The sequence below is a fragment of the Oreochromis niloticus genome, unplaced genomic scaffold, assembly GCF_001858045.2.
Source record: "Oreochromis niloticus isolate F11D_XX unplaced genomic scaffold, O_niloticus_UMD_NMBU tig00000734_pilon, whole genome shotgun sequence".
Lineage (NCBI taxonomy): Eukaryota > Metazoa > Chordata > Actinopteri > Cichliformes > Cichlidae > Oreochromis > Oreochromis niloticus.
In genome coordinates, this window is record NW_020327228.1 from 21,892 (window position 1) to 37,912 (window position 16,021).

The 16,021-nt window shown below is 40.7% G+C and overlaps 1 protein-coding gene across 1 annotated transcript; it reads left to right on the plus strand.

Annotated features, from left to right (window-relative positions):
* The first annotated feature begins 13,105 nt into the window (after positions 1-13,105).
* Positions 13,106-15,488, plus strand: LOC109199182 (uncharacterized). Its single transcript, XM_019354513.2, has 2 exons — positions 13,106-14,133; positions 14,218-15,488. The coding sequence occupies exons 1-2, from the start codon at positions 13,713-13,715 to the stop codon at positions 14,931-14,933; spliced, it is 1,137 nt and encodes a 378-aa protein (XP_019210058.2). The 5' UTR covers positions 13,106-13,712; the 3' UTR covers positions 14,934-15,488.
* Positions 15,489-16,021: the final 533 nt, after the last annotated feature.

Below are 16,021 nucleotides of genomic sequence, written 5' to 3' on the forward strand. Positions count from 1 at the left end.
GGTTTAGATTACCAGCTGTTTTTTTTTTTGGTTTTTTTTTAAATTAGTGGTCAGACAGTGTGTGGAGTTAGTGTTGATGAAGCTGTGTGTAAATGGTGTAGTTTGTCTCTGTGTTGAGGTGGATCCAAGGGCGTAGATTTGGTTTTGGCATTGGTGGGGACAGATGATTCAACCACCAAACCCTGCTGTTTCTTTTTTTTTTCTTTTTGTCTTTGCTTCTTAATAAAATGAGGAGAAATATATTTGCCTACATGTACTATTCTGCATAGGGCTGGGCCATATTATACCGTTCACGATAATACCGGTAGAAAGCTAGGCAACGATAAGAAAATGACATATCGTGATAGAATATGGGTAAAACACGCATGCGCAGTGCCGAAAAAGCACGGAGAATGCACGGTAACGGAGAATGTGAATGGGGAAAGTAGATTGTTGAGTGAAAAGGATGAGCCAGAATTGTTTTGTAAAAATGGTGCAGCTTAACTGGTTTGGTGTTTGTCCGTCAGATACACAACAAAGCACTTTTTTTGTAGAACATGCAAGCGGGCCGTCGTTATTGCCGTATTTGTCGGACTAAGGTGCTTGTAAAGCTGGGAGTAATCTGGGAGCTAAACTCTGTCCTTTAAAGTCCCGAAGTCAAACGAACATCACTGAGAGTTTAAAACTGTCTAAATTCTTTCACATTTAATGAAATGATCAGCATTGCTACTTTTCCAGGTGTAACTATTTAGTTTAACATCCAGGCATCCATGAAAACAGAATTCATTACATTTAACAGAGTTAGAAGTTAGCAGGAAGTTAGCAGAAGTTAGCTCGCTAGTTTCGCTAGTTACATAAACATGATATAGCATGTTCTGACTGAGAGATTTCTGAAAAAATTCAAATGTACAGCTCTGCTATCACTTCCAACATAAATGAAGACAGGAAACTAAACAACAGTGACGTTTGTAGGGTTACTGAAGTTGGGCTAGCTGGTATATAATGATGTGCTACGTGATCGCTAGCGACACAGCTATGTTAGCATAATTTAAACAGTGAAGCTGGAGGATGAACGCTAACTTTTATCTGCTTGATAAAAGTTAATGTGAAGGTTCCTGATGGTTAGAGACAAATGCAATCGCATAGCAGGATGCTGTAAACGGACCAAACTTCAGTCAGGAGAACAACTGAGATAATCCATCCACAATAGAAGGTTAGTCATTAATATACTGCAACAACATGGGAACAGAGCAGCTGTGATAGAATACAGCATTAATGAATCAATGGTACTGAAGTGGAGGAAGCAAGAAGAATGAGTTGAATAAAGTTTGATTTATCTGACTGCTTTGTTTCGCTTAATGTGCCTTATAATCCCGTGCACCGTATGGTCCGAAAAATATGTATTTGACTTTTTTATTTGGCACACTGCAGTATAATGTTGCAAAGCACCTCTTTTTAACTTCAGTGGATATTATACATGGTTATGCTCAGGATATGTCAGCCCATTTCTACTGGAAATGCCTTTTGGTTAAACTTTCAGCAAGGAATTTGCATTTGCACTGTTAAATGTTTATATAGCTTTAATGCCTATAAAAACAGTTACTTGTTTAAGTAAAATGAATGGATCGGGGTTTTTTGCGCTAGTAAAGTTGTGGAGTTGTATTTTGTCTCGCAGAAATTATATCGTCAGTTATGTCGTTATCGCAAATTTTCAAATATATATCGTGATATATATTTTTGGCCATATCGCCCTGCCCTAATTCTGCATGCTTTTAAACCATTTAAAATTAAAATTCATAGTTTTATATGTCCATCCATCCATCCATCCATCCATCCACTTATCCTTTCCAGGGTTGCGGGGGGCGCTGGAGCCTATCCCAGCTGTCATAGGGCGAGAGGCGGGGTACACCCTGGACAGGTCGCCAGTCTGTCGCAGGGCCAACACACAGGGACAGACAACCATTCACGCTCACATTCACACCTAGTGACAATTTGGATTATCCAATTAACCTATCCCGTCAAACTGCATGTCTTTGGACGGTGGGATGAAGGCGGAGTACCCGGAGGGAACCCACGCAAACACGGGGAGAACATGCAAACTCCACACAGAAAGACCCCGGCCTGATGGTGGAATTGAACTCAGGACCTTCTTGCTGTGTGGCAACAGTGCTAACCACCGTGCCACCGTGCTGCCCAATTAGTTTAGTTTTATATGTGAATTACATAATGTTAAATTACTATTAAACAAATGACTTACTAAGTATTTTAGACTTTAGTTTACTTCAGCCATATTCATAATAAATCAGGTATCATACAAAAATAAAAATAGCTTCAAATACAGTCATGACAATAAAAGAATATGACTTTAAGGACTTAACAACATTACTTCAGTTGCTTATGAAAAAACTACTCATCTAAGATTACCACAAAGTAAAAGATCTCTCAGCAAAATTATGCAACATTTTAGGCACTTTTGCCCCTATCAAGTCAGTGAGCTGGGATTTTTCATTCTAAACATGAACTACTGTTACAGCAACGGACTACTGTTGCCCCACACAACAACTCAATGTCCACTATGTGAAGGAGCCAAACACATGCCTTCTCCTCTTGTTAACTGAGATAAACTGCTGGCATATTGGTTTTACATCTATACTTTTAAATCTATAGTTTGTGAATGTGTGTGTGAATGGGTGGATGACTGGATGTGTAAAGCACTTTGTGGTTAACCTTTGGGGTCCTTAGGGACCATGTAAAGCGCTATACAAATACAGGCCATTTACCATCTATACTGTCCAGTCTCTCCTGGTGGACATGGCATCACGTTATTCATGGTTACATACAATTTTAGACTGATGTGGGCCAAGCCTAGCACATACTTGCCAACATTGAGACCTCAGAATTCAAAAGGGCTGTTGGAGGGTGGGAGTGGTGTGTGTATATATATATGTATGTATATATATATATATATATATATATATATATATATATATATATATATATGTATATATATATATATGTGTGTGTATGAAACAGGCCCGGCCGGACAATAATAACAGTGACATTTAACTTATTTTATCCGATAAATAAACATTGTAAGATTAAAGTTATATATATATATATACATATAAACACACACATATATATATATGTATATATATGTATATATATATATACACATATATATGTATGTATGTATGTATATATAATATAAGCGTAAAACCAAATACAATGAACACAGGACCACTTCAAAATAAAACAGGACATGACATGACAACATGAACTTGACAACATAAGACAAACAGACATGAACCACATGATGGGTAAGGGAGATTTAACACAGGGGTAGGAAGACACAACGGTAATCTACTAAACAAATGAACTTAAACATAAAACATAAACTAGAACTCAAAACGCTGGGTCAACAGACCCAGGAACGTGACAAGCGGAGCTGCACCTTGCTCCCTGCCTCTGGCCTCGCCTACAATGCTCACCTGTGGCCATCTACCATATTCACCTGCTGGCTTCTCATCATGTCCAAAAGTTGATTCTGTTCATCTGGATGTTTTCAGTGGGAGAAACGTTTCGTCACTCATCCAAGTTATAAACAGGACATTTGCTTCATTAAACCTCCCTATATGGGCTCAAACTGTGGTTATGAATATTTTGTGTAGTTGTGACCTGAGTTTTGTAACCTTGTAAGCCAAAATATCTAAAAATTTTATGTTTGTGCATCTATAGATGAAAATGTGTGTTTTTATAAAAAAATATTTATACAAGTTACCTTTTTTTTTGTTAAGGTCTGGTTATAGATACAGAGCAAAAAACTACATTTAAAACTCAAGTTCCCAGTTTGTGTGTGAGTTTGAACTTGCAACATTTTGACCCGATTTCCTTTCCTTTCAGCTAATTGGTGTATGCCATGTCAATCATAAATTTAACTATCCAATCAGAGAGCTGATAGGTTTCCTGTCAGAGGAACACTTTGTACAAGGAGAGGAGAAGGTCGTTAGGAGAAACCACAAGGAATTACCAGGTGAGCCAGATAAAAATACTTGTAACCAAGATTTGAGCCCATAGTGGAGGTTTAATGAAGCTTGTTTGGATGAAAACGATCATGTGCAATGCTCCAGTTTGACCACATGGGGGCAGTGCTGTTACACACTCAGACAGCAGGACATTATAACAGTGTTGGAGTGTGAAAGTAAATCAGCTTTAAACCATAAACCATCTTTTTTCTGAGTATTTCCAGAATGATTTCTGATGACATCAAACTGTTTGTGTGTTTGTTGTCACAGCCATCAGTGACACCAGCACACAAAAGCAACACAACAGCAGTTAAATACTCAGAGGAACAATTCATTTCTAATATCTGACCAGTTCATTTATGTGTTTATGTGTTCATATCATAAATTTCTGGGTCAGGAGCAGGTTTATTGCATAATTTAAGTAAAGGAAACAAACACACAGCTGAGTAAAGAGATGGTGTCACAGAAAGTAAAAGATGTAACAGAAGAACAAAGTCAGCAGCAGCAAACTTTCACTGATGAACCACTTTGAGCTGAATATTCACAACCTGGACTTCTGCCGTCCTTTCATGAAGACAGAGGCTCAGGTCACGAAGCTGATTCTAACTTTGAGAGACGCAGGCTCCAAATCCACCCTCTACACCCCACTGTGGACTGTCCTGCAGAGCTGCACAGATGGTTGATGATGAGATTTTATTATTTTTTATTTATTGTGCACAGAAACGGGGCTATGGATTAAATCTGTTAGAATTCAGTGGGCAAACCTTTTTTCACTCAGATGTTAAGAGTCTCACCTTTTTCTGAGCTGATTTTAACCCTTTGGTGTGACTGAGAGGTGGAGTGTGATCTTATTATAATATTTATGTTCATCTAAGGTTACTTTTTGCCTTATTTAAGAAGACATGCTAAACATTGGATGACTGTATCAGTGCTGCAAGTTTTTATTAATTTCTCCATTTATTTATTGTCCTGTTTTACATATTTAATACTGATTCAGCAGATAAGGTTCTCCAGAGACAGATGAAGTGAGATTATTGGGTCGAGCTAGATCACCATGGTAACTAATGATAAGATGTGTGAAATGCAGTATTGTGTCAATAAAGATGCACTTTTAACCAGAGGCAGACAAAGGAAGGTCAAAGGTCAGATCTTCCTGTATGTTCGCCAGCTCAGTAAACTCTAAAACCCCAGCAGGTGACATGACTGTGGGTGTCATCTTTCAGTGTTTCTGCTCCAGGCTCTGTGTGCACTCACATACTAAAGAGTGTTTATTGGTCATGTGACTCTTCTTCCTTGTGATAAGAGACTCAGTGAAAACATTTTAATTTTAAACTAAAACTTTGATCATAACTGTGGAACCAAGGAGCAGATCAGCTCAAACACACTGCAGTGAAAAATCCTTCATTTACTGTGAAGTGACAAATAACAAGACAGAAACAAACCAGGGATCTCAGGTGATGCAGGGACAAAGTGGAAACAGCAGATAGTGACTGACAAGCTCGTGATTAGAAATCTGTCTGAATGTGAGTGAGAGGATTTAGTGGAAAGTGGAGTTCAAACGTTTTTGGTGGGGCTTGAGGAGAGGTGGGAGATTTATGCAGGTGAAGGTGAAGAAAGCTCTTGGCAGACGTCCTTCTGCAAGATCCTGAGAAAGCTGGTGATCTGGGCAGAAGACTCTGGAGAAGTAAAGAGTGCAGATTACAACCTTGACAAAGTTCATCTTTAAAGTAAACATCGAAGTGACTGGTTACCACAAAGCAGAGACAATGATCAGCCACGCTGCTCCTTAACTACACCAGCCTGATAGAGCCAAAGCATCCTCAGGTGTGTCAGGGAAACCCAGCACACCATGGCCACGCCCCTCCGCCCTCTTGTTCCTGAATAGGAAAACAATAAAAGTTTGCTTTGCTAATGACACTCGTGGCCTCAGGATCCCACGTTTCATTGGTTTGTTTGTTTTCTGTTACTGTATTAATGAGACCGTGGAGTGTTATCAGCTGACGTTAGCTTGCTTGGTTATCAAGTTGTACCCACAGACTGTCTTTCATCATCATCATCACTATCACCTTTAGGAGTCCTTTGGCCTTCAGGTAGAAAAGAGGCGTGGCCACAGCTGGAATATACAGACCATGGAGGGAGGACTCCTGTGAGTGAGCTCTGATATCTGTCACACTGATTTATGCTGTGAATGTATTTAAAAAGTGTCTCTAAATATGAAACATGTCATTATCTCTGTTACACCTGACATCATAAGATGCTGCTGTACGTGGACTTTAACAAAAGTGTTCATGATGGAGATCAGTCAACTTTAACAAGGTTTAAAATATGAGGATGTCAAGATGTTCTACTTTTTTTAATTAAAGTCAATCAGGTCAAAGGCAGGACACAGAGGAGACAAGGGGACTGTGGCAGGGGTGCGGTCTCTGGCTCCACTGCAGTGGACGAAATAGTATTTCCAACAATCAGATGGCTCTCTTTGAGCAATCAATTGGAAACAGTGCGAAGAAAAAACTCCCATTTTAAAAGGAATGAACTGTTTCACTTCCTCCTCGATTTCATACGTATATTAAACCAAGAGGACCTCCTGCTGCTCTGATGTTCCTCCTGCTGAAACTGCTGAAAACTTTATTCCTCAGTCACAATCAGACGCTTTTATTTTCTTTGTAAAACAGCTGATCAAAGTTTTCTCAGACAGAAAATACTGAACACAGACTTTGTTTTTCTTCTGTACTGAGTGTTTGCAGGATGCTGTGTGAGTCGGTTACGGACCTCCTGGCTGCTCTGATGTTCCTCCTGCTGAAACTGCTGAAAACTGTATCATAGCATTCATAGTTTCCTGCTTTGTAAATTAACTAGGCACTGTAGATAAAGCACTGAGTTCACGCCCGTTTCGCCTCCCTCTGTGTCTGCATTTAAGTCCACACCCACAGCCCTCTCGGCCGTAACACCATTAGAATCAGAATACTTTATTAATCCCTGAGGAAATTATCTGGGTTACAATTGCATCAGTATAGATAACAGTAACAGAAACAGACTATTTAACAATACAATATGATACAGATTTAAGATGAAATAACACTAATATATACAAATCGCTCAATAGTAAATATGAAGGCTTGACGGGAATATTACAGAGTAGAGAAGAGCGTGTGCAAAAGGACGTAACTATTTTGGTGTTTACAGTGTATTAGATGGAGGAGTTACACAGGGAGCTGGCCACAGTTCCCTCTTTCTCCTCACAACCCTCTTCCTTCATCCGAACTGTTCGCCTCCAAACTCCGTTTACTCCTGAATTCAGGAGTATTCTGTGTCCTGAAACTTCCCTCCTCTCTTCTGCTTCTCCCTCTTCCTTTTCCTCCCCCACTAGAAACCGGGGTCCAGTCACCAAAATCCATTTCATCCATGGATTTCCTGAGACTCCATTCCAGCCAGTCACACACCACTAACAACGGTTTTCCTCGTTCAGTTCTGGGGAAAAGCTCAACCCGTCGATCCAGCTCTCAGCGCACCAACACCAGACCGTTGTCTTTCCCACAGATCCAAAAATGTGAGCTGCATTCAAGTCACAGTGTAAAAGTGGAATATCTGAGCTTCCTCTTTACTCCGGATAGGGTTTGTTTCTTTGTTTGTTTGTTTGTTTGTTAGTTTTTATTGTTTGTTTATTAATAAACATGACGCTTACTTTTCTAAATAAACACAACATCTCATCATCGCTCTGCTAGAATACACAGAGTCAGCAATTATAAACACTACATACACACTAACATAACATCAGCTTTAGGCGATTCTTCAACATCCATTTAAGGTTTTGCAGGTGAACCAGAAGATGTTGGAGGAATTTTAGACATTTGCGATTCGTGAAGCTTAAAGTAATGAATTATACGTGGATTATACTTTGCAGATTTCTCTTCACCGAGTAGTGACGTCACGAAGCTTCGGCCGTCACTGGTGTCACGTGTTCTGGCGAGGGAGTTTCCGCTTCGGGCCTATCTGCAGTACTTTTTCACGTTTAAACAAAGCTGACTTTCAGGCTTGTTTAAACATTAAACTCGTGTAATCGGGGTTTAAACTTAATATTAATATTAATATGTTAATTAATAAAAATTAATTAACATTATTTAAATTATTTTACTTATTATTAATTATTTAAAGTAAATAATTATTTATATAAAAATATTATTTATACTTTGGTTAACAAAGAGTTGTTAACAGCCTGGTTAATTATCTAGTTAACTGCAGCATTGTGAACAAGAGGATGGCCCACTGACAGTCTTTCATGACACTTTAACCTCTGTGTTGTTTCCTCTTTTAGCCAAAATCATCACAGCTAATTCTGGACAGGACGTCACTCTGACATGTCGAGCTCCAAACAACAACATCATAGTTGTGCAGTGGAGCAGAACTGACCTGGTAGATGAATATGTGCTTTTGTACCAGGATGAGCAGTTTGTTCCAGACGACCAGCATCCATCTTTTAAGAACCGGGTGGATCTGCAGGACAGACAGATGAAGGATGGAGACGTGTCTTTGATTCTGAAGGATGTGACAACTGCTGATAATGGAGCATATGAGTGTCATGTCTTAATGGGAGAAATAAACTTATTGAAGCTCATCAACAGCACCTACCTTCATGTTGTTCCTCCAGGTGAGTGAGTAGAGTTGAGTGTGTGTGTGATCAGAGGTGAAGCTGCTTCCTGGTTGTTGATGTTTGTTTCTAAAGATGTTGTTGATGAGACTTTGTAGAAAGCAGCTGGTCTGAGTGATGTGATCAGAGTGCAGTAGATAATGTCTGACAGCAGTTTGAAGAGGAAATGGATTCTGTTCTGTTCTTCACTCATCACCTACCTGACAGCTGACACCTCACACCTGTTTCTCACCTGCAGGTCAGACAGGAGGACCTGTTAGACTGACTGTTGGTCTGTCAGTTTCTGCTGTGCTTCTTGCTGCTGTTGTTGGTTTCCTGATCTACAGAAGATGTAATCTGAATCCTGCTGATCCACATGAAGCAGCATCTTCAGCCTGAATGTGAGTCAGATGAACAAACACAAAGATAAATAAATGATGGTGAACATCCAGCAGACGGCTGTAGAAAGCTGGATGTTCAGAGTCTGATGTTATTTCTCTGATGATCATCATGTTCAGACTCAGACCAACAGTGTGTGTCTGTGCTGTCTGTCAGTGACTCTGAACTACAGTTTCTTCATCTTCAGGCTGTTCATGAGATTTACTGACACAAAGTCAAACTGTGTTACAAACACACATGAATTTCTGAGCTCTGATCTCAGAGTCAGTGAGTGTTTTTGTGTTGGAGCTTCAGCTGTTTGTAAGAACTTGTTCTGTGAGAGATGAACAACACAGACCTGAGATCAGCTGTTACACACACTGAATGAAGTGACAACACAAATACTGTGTGATGATCTGAGTGTAGATGAAGGTCTGTGGATTATAGACGATCAATAATCTGCCTGATTGTGTTCAGGATCATTGATCAGTTACAAATGAATGAGCTGTGACTCAGTTTGATGTAGAAATGTTGTCTCAGTCAAACTGAGCTCTTTCATGTTTCTATGAACTTTGTGTGTGTTGAATGCAGCAGGAAGAAAAACAAAGTGTGTGTAACAACCCTCTCTGTAACTGATGCTGCTTATTTTACACTCAGCAGGTTTCATCATCTTTTCATTAAATACAGCTGAGAGTGTTTTACAGTCACAGTGTTATGATTGTTATGAAGCTACAGATTTATGGAGCTGCACACTCACAGATTTCTGTCTGATCCTGATACTCTGAAACTTTATTGAACTTTTGTTACAGAACAAATATAAATAATGTTCAGCTCCATATTTACATGTGTTCAGCAAACGTTACCATGGTGATTTAACCAGGTTGGTGAGAGAGACGACTCTGACTGTTTGCCCGACACAGCTCACTAACACATCACTCTGGCTTCATATTTAAATTCTTCTGGTATGAAACATCAACATGTTAACAAAACTATAAGCAGGAAGTGCTGAGTGTGGCTGACAGATTGTTTAATTACATAATTACTGACTTTCAGCTTTACCTTTAATATCATGAAGGCAGGTTTGACATTTAGATTCTTTTATTCATTCAAACACAAATATGTTCACATTTTTTACAAGAATCAAAGTGTCAGATCAGAAAATCTGCACAGTAAAGTAAATCTTGTAGTTTCTGACACTTTGCATGTTTAGCATGAGGCTAAAATTCCCCCTCAGTGGGTCACTGGTGACCTGCTGGATGTTCAGAGGTTCATTAAATCCAACATGACTGAAAACTCAAATGTCAAAGGAAATAAACAAAATATTTAAAGTCAATCATTCTGATCATAATTGTACTTTGACCTTTAACCTCTCTGCTCTGTGTTGTTTCCTCTTTCAGACCTGAAAACCGTCCCAGTCTGGACAAAATGTCGAGCTCCAAACAGCAAGTCAGAGAAAATGACAGCTTCATCAAACTGATTATTGATCCAGAGATAGTCAGATAGAGATAGTTTGAGTTGATCCAACTTAGACTCAGACATTTCTCTCAGTCTGATCCTGACACTCTGATGCTTTCCAACGTCGTCTACTTAACTTCTGCTGCAGGTAAATTTTTAAAATGTAAATTTGTAAATATGGCAAATTTCCCTTTTGTGTTTTTGTGATGTCTAGTTTTTTGTATAAAATATATATAAAATATAACAAATGGTGTTAATGTAGAGATTCAAGGGATTGAAAGGTGTAATAATTTTCAGTTTCAATTCAGTTATGATTAATAAATCAGGAAAAAGGTTAAACTTTTTTACATTGGTCGTGTGTGTAATACTTTAATAATACTTAAAAGAAAAATCCTGTTTAAGAGGCGTAAACTTGATAGTGTGGATGAAATGTTGGATAATATTGATGGATTTTGCATGCATGTGTATTTAATGGTAATCATTATTCTGTATTCACTGAGATATTTGAATGCTAATCAATAAAATCAAATCAAAAAATCACCCTGAAAGCTAACACGCTGTTAATTTTTACAGAAAGTCAAATTTAAATAAATGTATGTGCCATGTAGTCATTAAAGAGTGAGCATGACAAACTGAACGAGTACATGTAAATAATAAAAGCAGAACACATTGAACACATTCAGACCAGCTCTATGAGCTGAAATTGTGGTCATTAATATTTTGCGTAGTTGTGAAATGAGTTTTGTAACCTTGTAAACCAAAATATCCAAATCTCCAAAAGTTGAATCTGTTCATCTGGACGTAGCGTTTTGTGGGAGAAACGTTTCGTCACTCATCCAAGTGACTTCTTCAGTCTCAGCTGACTGCAGGTTTCCCCAAACCTTATAAACAGTACATTTGCATAATGACTGAAACCAGCCCACTGAAGGAACAATGGGCTGTGAGGTCAGTTCCTTAATCATAATTATGCAAATTCTCATGACCATTGATCAACAATCACTGACCAAAACCCACTGATCAAAGAACACTGATCAATGGCCATGAGTCCCATTCACAGAGAGTTGGGGAATGGCTGCAATCACAGCATTGTAAGATGGTGACAGATGTACCCTTAGGCCCCCTCCTCGATTCAGAGATGGTCTTTCCCTTTTCATGTAAACGGCCTCCTTGACTCCGCGCTCAAACCAGCGTTCCTCCCTGTCCAGGATGTGTACATCCTCATCGTTGAAAGAGTGTCCACTGGCCTGTAGGTGTAAATAGACTGCAGAGTCCTGGCCTGACGAGGTTGCTCTTCTGTGTTGTGCCATCCGCTTCGCCAGAGGTTGTTTGGTTTCCCCGATGTATAAATCCTGGCAATCCTCCTGGCACTTAACAGCGTACACTATGTTACTCTGTTTGTGTCGGGGGACCCGATCCTTGGGGTGGACCAGTTTTTGGCGCAGCGTATTTTGGGGTTTAAAAGCCACAGAGACCCGGTGTTTAGAAAAAATGCGTCTCAACTGTTCCGATACTCCTGACACATATGGGATCACTACAGGCTTTCGGAATCGGAAAAAAATCGGAATTGAGCATTAAGACCTGCAGTGTGAACGTAGCCATAGTGTTCCAGTCAGTCATCAGTGTGTCTCTGCACAGCTGTAATTAAAATGTGTTCACAGGGCCTCAGTGTCTGAATGGTTCCAGTTCAGCTCCATAACAGCAGCGTCCCTGGTTTGATTCCTGTGTTTCAGCTCATATCTGCCTCTCTCACTGAGGGGACGTAACTACATGTGTAGCAGCGGTCTTTGGTCCTTCTTTGTCGCTTCTGCAGGACATAAAGTTTCTGACTCGTGTCTTTCTTGGATGTCTTGTATACTTTTATGTCTCAAAAACGAGGCAAATGTAAAGGAGAAAACATTTATTTGCTCCATACAAACCAAAAGTACAAAACAAAAGCCTCCAGCGCTCTGTTTATATTTCTGTTCTGTTCTAATTAAGCAACAATAAACAGCAATGGTTAGAAAAACTGTTGCTCCACGTCCTGCTTACTTGCTTAACCTTTCATTACCCCTCATGCCTCACACACCCGCTTCACACACCTACCAACACTTTACAACAAGCCAATAGATTAACAAAGCAGGAAAAATTTGTGTAGCATATTATTTTACATTACAACATAAAACAATCAAGATTATAACTAGAAACTCAAATTAAAGATCATCACAAAATACTTAAATATGGCCTAAACTGTCTAAGCTGCAACAGCATGGAGATGGATTTGTTCAGACCACTGAGAGCAGAGGAGACTTTATTCTCTTTAGAGTTTGTGAATAAACTCAGAAGTTTCACTGAGTATGATGTGATTTATTTATCCTCACATAAAACATTTAATGTTTTTTAAATACACGGATGTGCAATGTGACTGTCTGTATATTTCAGAATAGTTTTGTTAATGAAGTTCATGCATCACCATCTCTGGTAGCGTAGTTGTACCAACTGTCTCTGTACTAACAAAGGAAGAGGACATCTTCAGAGGAAGAGGGCGGGCTTTACTTGGTGTCAGTGAGAGAAATGAAAAAAAGCTCAAATGAGTGAGAAGGACGATGAAGGAAACATCTGTGCTGTGTCTGCTCTGTAAGTAGAATCTCTGTGTTTGTTTTGTAAAGTGTAGAAGTAAATTTAAATCTAATTTGATATACAAAGGTTATAAAGCTAGTTATGTAGCTATTTGGTGGTTACGTATTTTGATATTTACATGTTTACACGTTTGAATGTTTAGACATGCATGTTCAAACCAGTAATAAGTATGTGTTATATCTACCTAGTTGTTTTCCCTGTTTTGATCTGAGTATAGGATTTCCTGGCTTCTGAGAGGCCAGTGAAGTATTCATGAGGGCGGTACACAGGAAGTGTTGTGTTGTTGTGGCTGTGTGCTGAGAGTAAAGAGGCTGCTAAAAAGTTATCCGTCTCCCTCTTGCTGTTCCTAATTATTCAGAGAGATTCTAAACCATCTAGTGAACCCTCACGTTACATCTGGTGGCAGCGGTGGGATTTATTTTCTTGATGGCTCTGTGTATTTGGTGAGTTTTACTCCCAAGCTGCGGATACGATCGTTTTTTTTTTTTCCGCTGGGATTTTTCCCTCTCTGTGAACAGCTGATGAACTGAAAATAATAACAGTAATAATTTTTGGAGATAGTAAGGATTGTTGCAGCTTTTCTCTCTGTTTTTGTGATTTTTGTGATTTTTTCGTGCTGGATATTTGTTGGGAACATGTCGGCTGACGAGAGTGAATCTGTGCACGAGCTGCGCTCTTCTCCTGTGCTGCATTCGAGGTCGGTGGATGCATTACGGACTGTTGCTGCTCCCGCCCACCATACCGTCTCCGGTGCCCTGACAATAGATCTTCCACCTGTTTTTAAAGGAGATGGGACTGAATCTTTTACAAGTTGGTCTCGTCGCTTTGAAGTGGCGGTGCAAGCTACGACTCCACCTGAGGTAGATTTGGCAACTGTGATGTCCTCTGTTCTGCCCACTCGTCTAGCAGATGCTGCATTTTTGTACTGGGACAGTTTGCCTTCATCAACCCAGAAAGACTATGATCTAGTGAGGGATAAGCTGAAAGAGGTTTTCGGTCCAAAATATTCTCTGCCGTTCTTCCAGACACATGTGAATGCTCGCCCCCGGAAACCAGGTGAAAGTTTGGATGTATACAGCGCAGATATTAACCGTCTGGTGCTTGAAGCTTTCCCTAACTATGACTACAATGCCTTGGAAGGGGAAAAATTTCGCCGTTTTGTTGCTGGGTTGGACCCCACCTTGCAATCTAAGATTCATGAGATGGGTGCAGAGGATCTCGACGGAGCCCTGCGCATTGCCAGTCGTTGTGAGAGAGCACGGGCAGCATTGCAACTTACAGCTGCAGGATCCTCTCCTATTCCGTCTTCGGAACAGGTTGCTATGATACGTCCTCAGCCTACTGATGCTAAACTCCTTCAAGCGGTTGAGGAGCTCACGCTTACTGTAACTAGCCTGAAACATGAAGTACAGCAGTTACGGGAGAAACAGAGTTACCTTGCCCAACGTTTGGACTCCAGTCGTGATAGATCCTCCTCTTCCAATGTTCAGTACAGCACCCGCAGTGCATCCCCGTCGCCTTATCATGCCGGACAACATCCCAGAGACTATTGCTCGCCTGAGAGGCGTTATCATCGTGATCCAGAGTCTCACCGTGAACGTCCTTCTTCCCCTGTTCCCCAGAGGTTCAATGAGTGGGACAAATGTGAGAGACACGATCAACGCACATTCCAATCCCAACGGCCCTCCCAGTATTCCAGGTACGATTACCCTGACAGTAACAGATACCGACGCAGTCCCAGTCCTGCTCCACGTAGAGTTAGAGATGCAGGGTCCTACAGTAGGCCCAGTGTTCGTTTCCAGTCCCCGGAAAGGCCTGCACATTTCACCTCCGGCCCACAGGGAAACTTTCATTAGCTGCTGTTGAGGGGCAAACATCAGCTGCAGTATCAGAGCCCCAATACAATATCCCCCAGTTCCCCTCGGACTCTGAGGGATCAGTCTCCTCTAATGTCTTGGCTATTGTCGAGGGCATTGAAGTGTGTGCTCTAATTGACTCTGGTTCCTTTGTCTCCCTTGTGAGTGAAGATTTTCGAAACTCTCATCCAGCTTTGAAAAAACGGCCTATTGTAGCATCCTCTGTGCCAGCTCGTTCAGTCAATGGAGAACGTCTGGAAATCTTAGGCAAGTTAACCGTTGGTATTAGGCTTGGGTCTCAGGTATGGCAGCAGGACTTTGAAGTCCTCAGGGGTGCTTACCAGCCAGTCATACTAGGTTGGGATTTTCTGCAGAGGCACCATGCTCTTCTCGACCTCAAAAACAAAGTACTGCAACTGTGGGACATGAAAATTCCCCTGTTGCCTAAAGGACATGAGGTGGCTGCCTGTTGTAATGTTTCTGTGTTAGCGCCAACCAAAATCCCAGCTATGAGCGAAACTCTGATCACAGCCTGTGTGTCAGCAGCCACACCGGCTTCTCCTGTTCCAACAGACTACTATGGTGTCTTGATCCCTAATCCAACTTGTGACATTGTTGTGGCTCACACTCTCAGTGAAGTTCAGAATGGTACTACAGTGGTTCGAATGCTTAATCCCTCCAGCGATGAAATCGAACTGCACCCTGGACAGCATCTTGGTGAGTTTCATTCAGGCTCATCTGTTGATATCATCCCACTGGAGCAGACATTCTGTGCTACTTCACCTGTGTATGATTCGACTCTGCCGGTAGAAATCGATGAAACGAACTTGTCACACTCCCAGGTTCAATCCCTGAAATCACTTCTCCAGAAGTATTCAGGAATCTTCAGTAAGCACTCAGAAGACAGAGGTCACACAGGCATAATCAAGCATCATATTCACACAGGTGATGCTACACCGATTAAACAAAGAGCCTATAGAGTGACACCCGAACAGAGAGCTGAAATACAGACTCAAGTTGACAACCTTTTAAAGGCAGGTGTCATCGAAGAAAGCTACAGCCCATGGGCTGCCCCAGTTGTGTTGGTG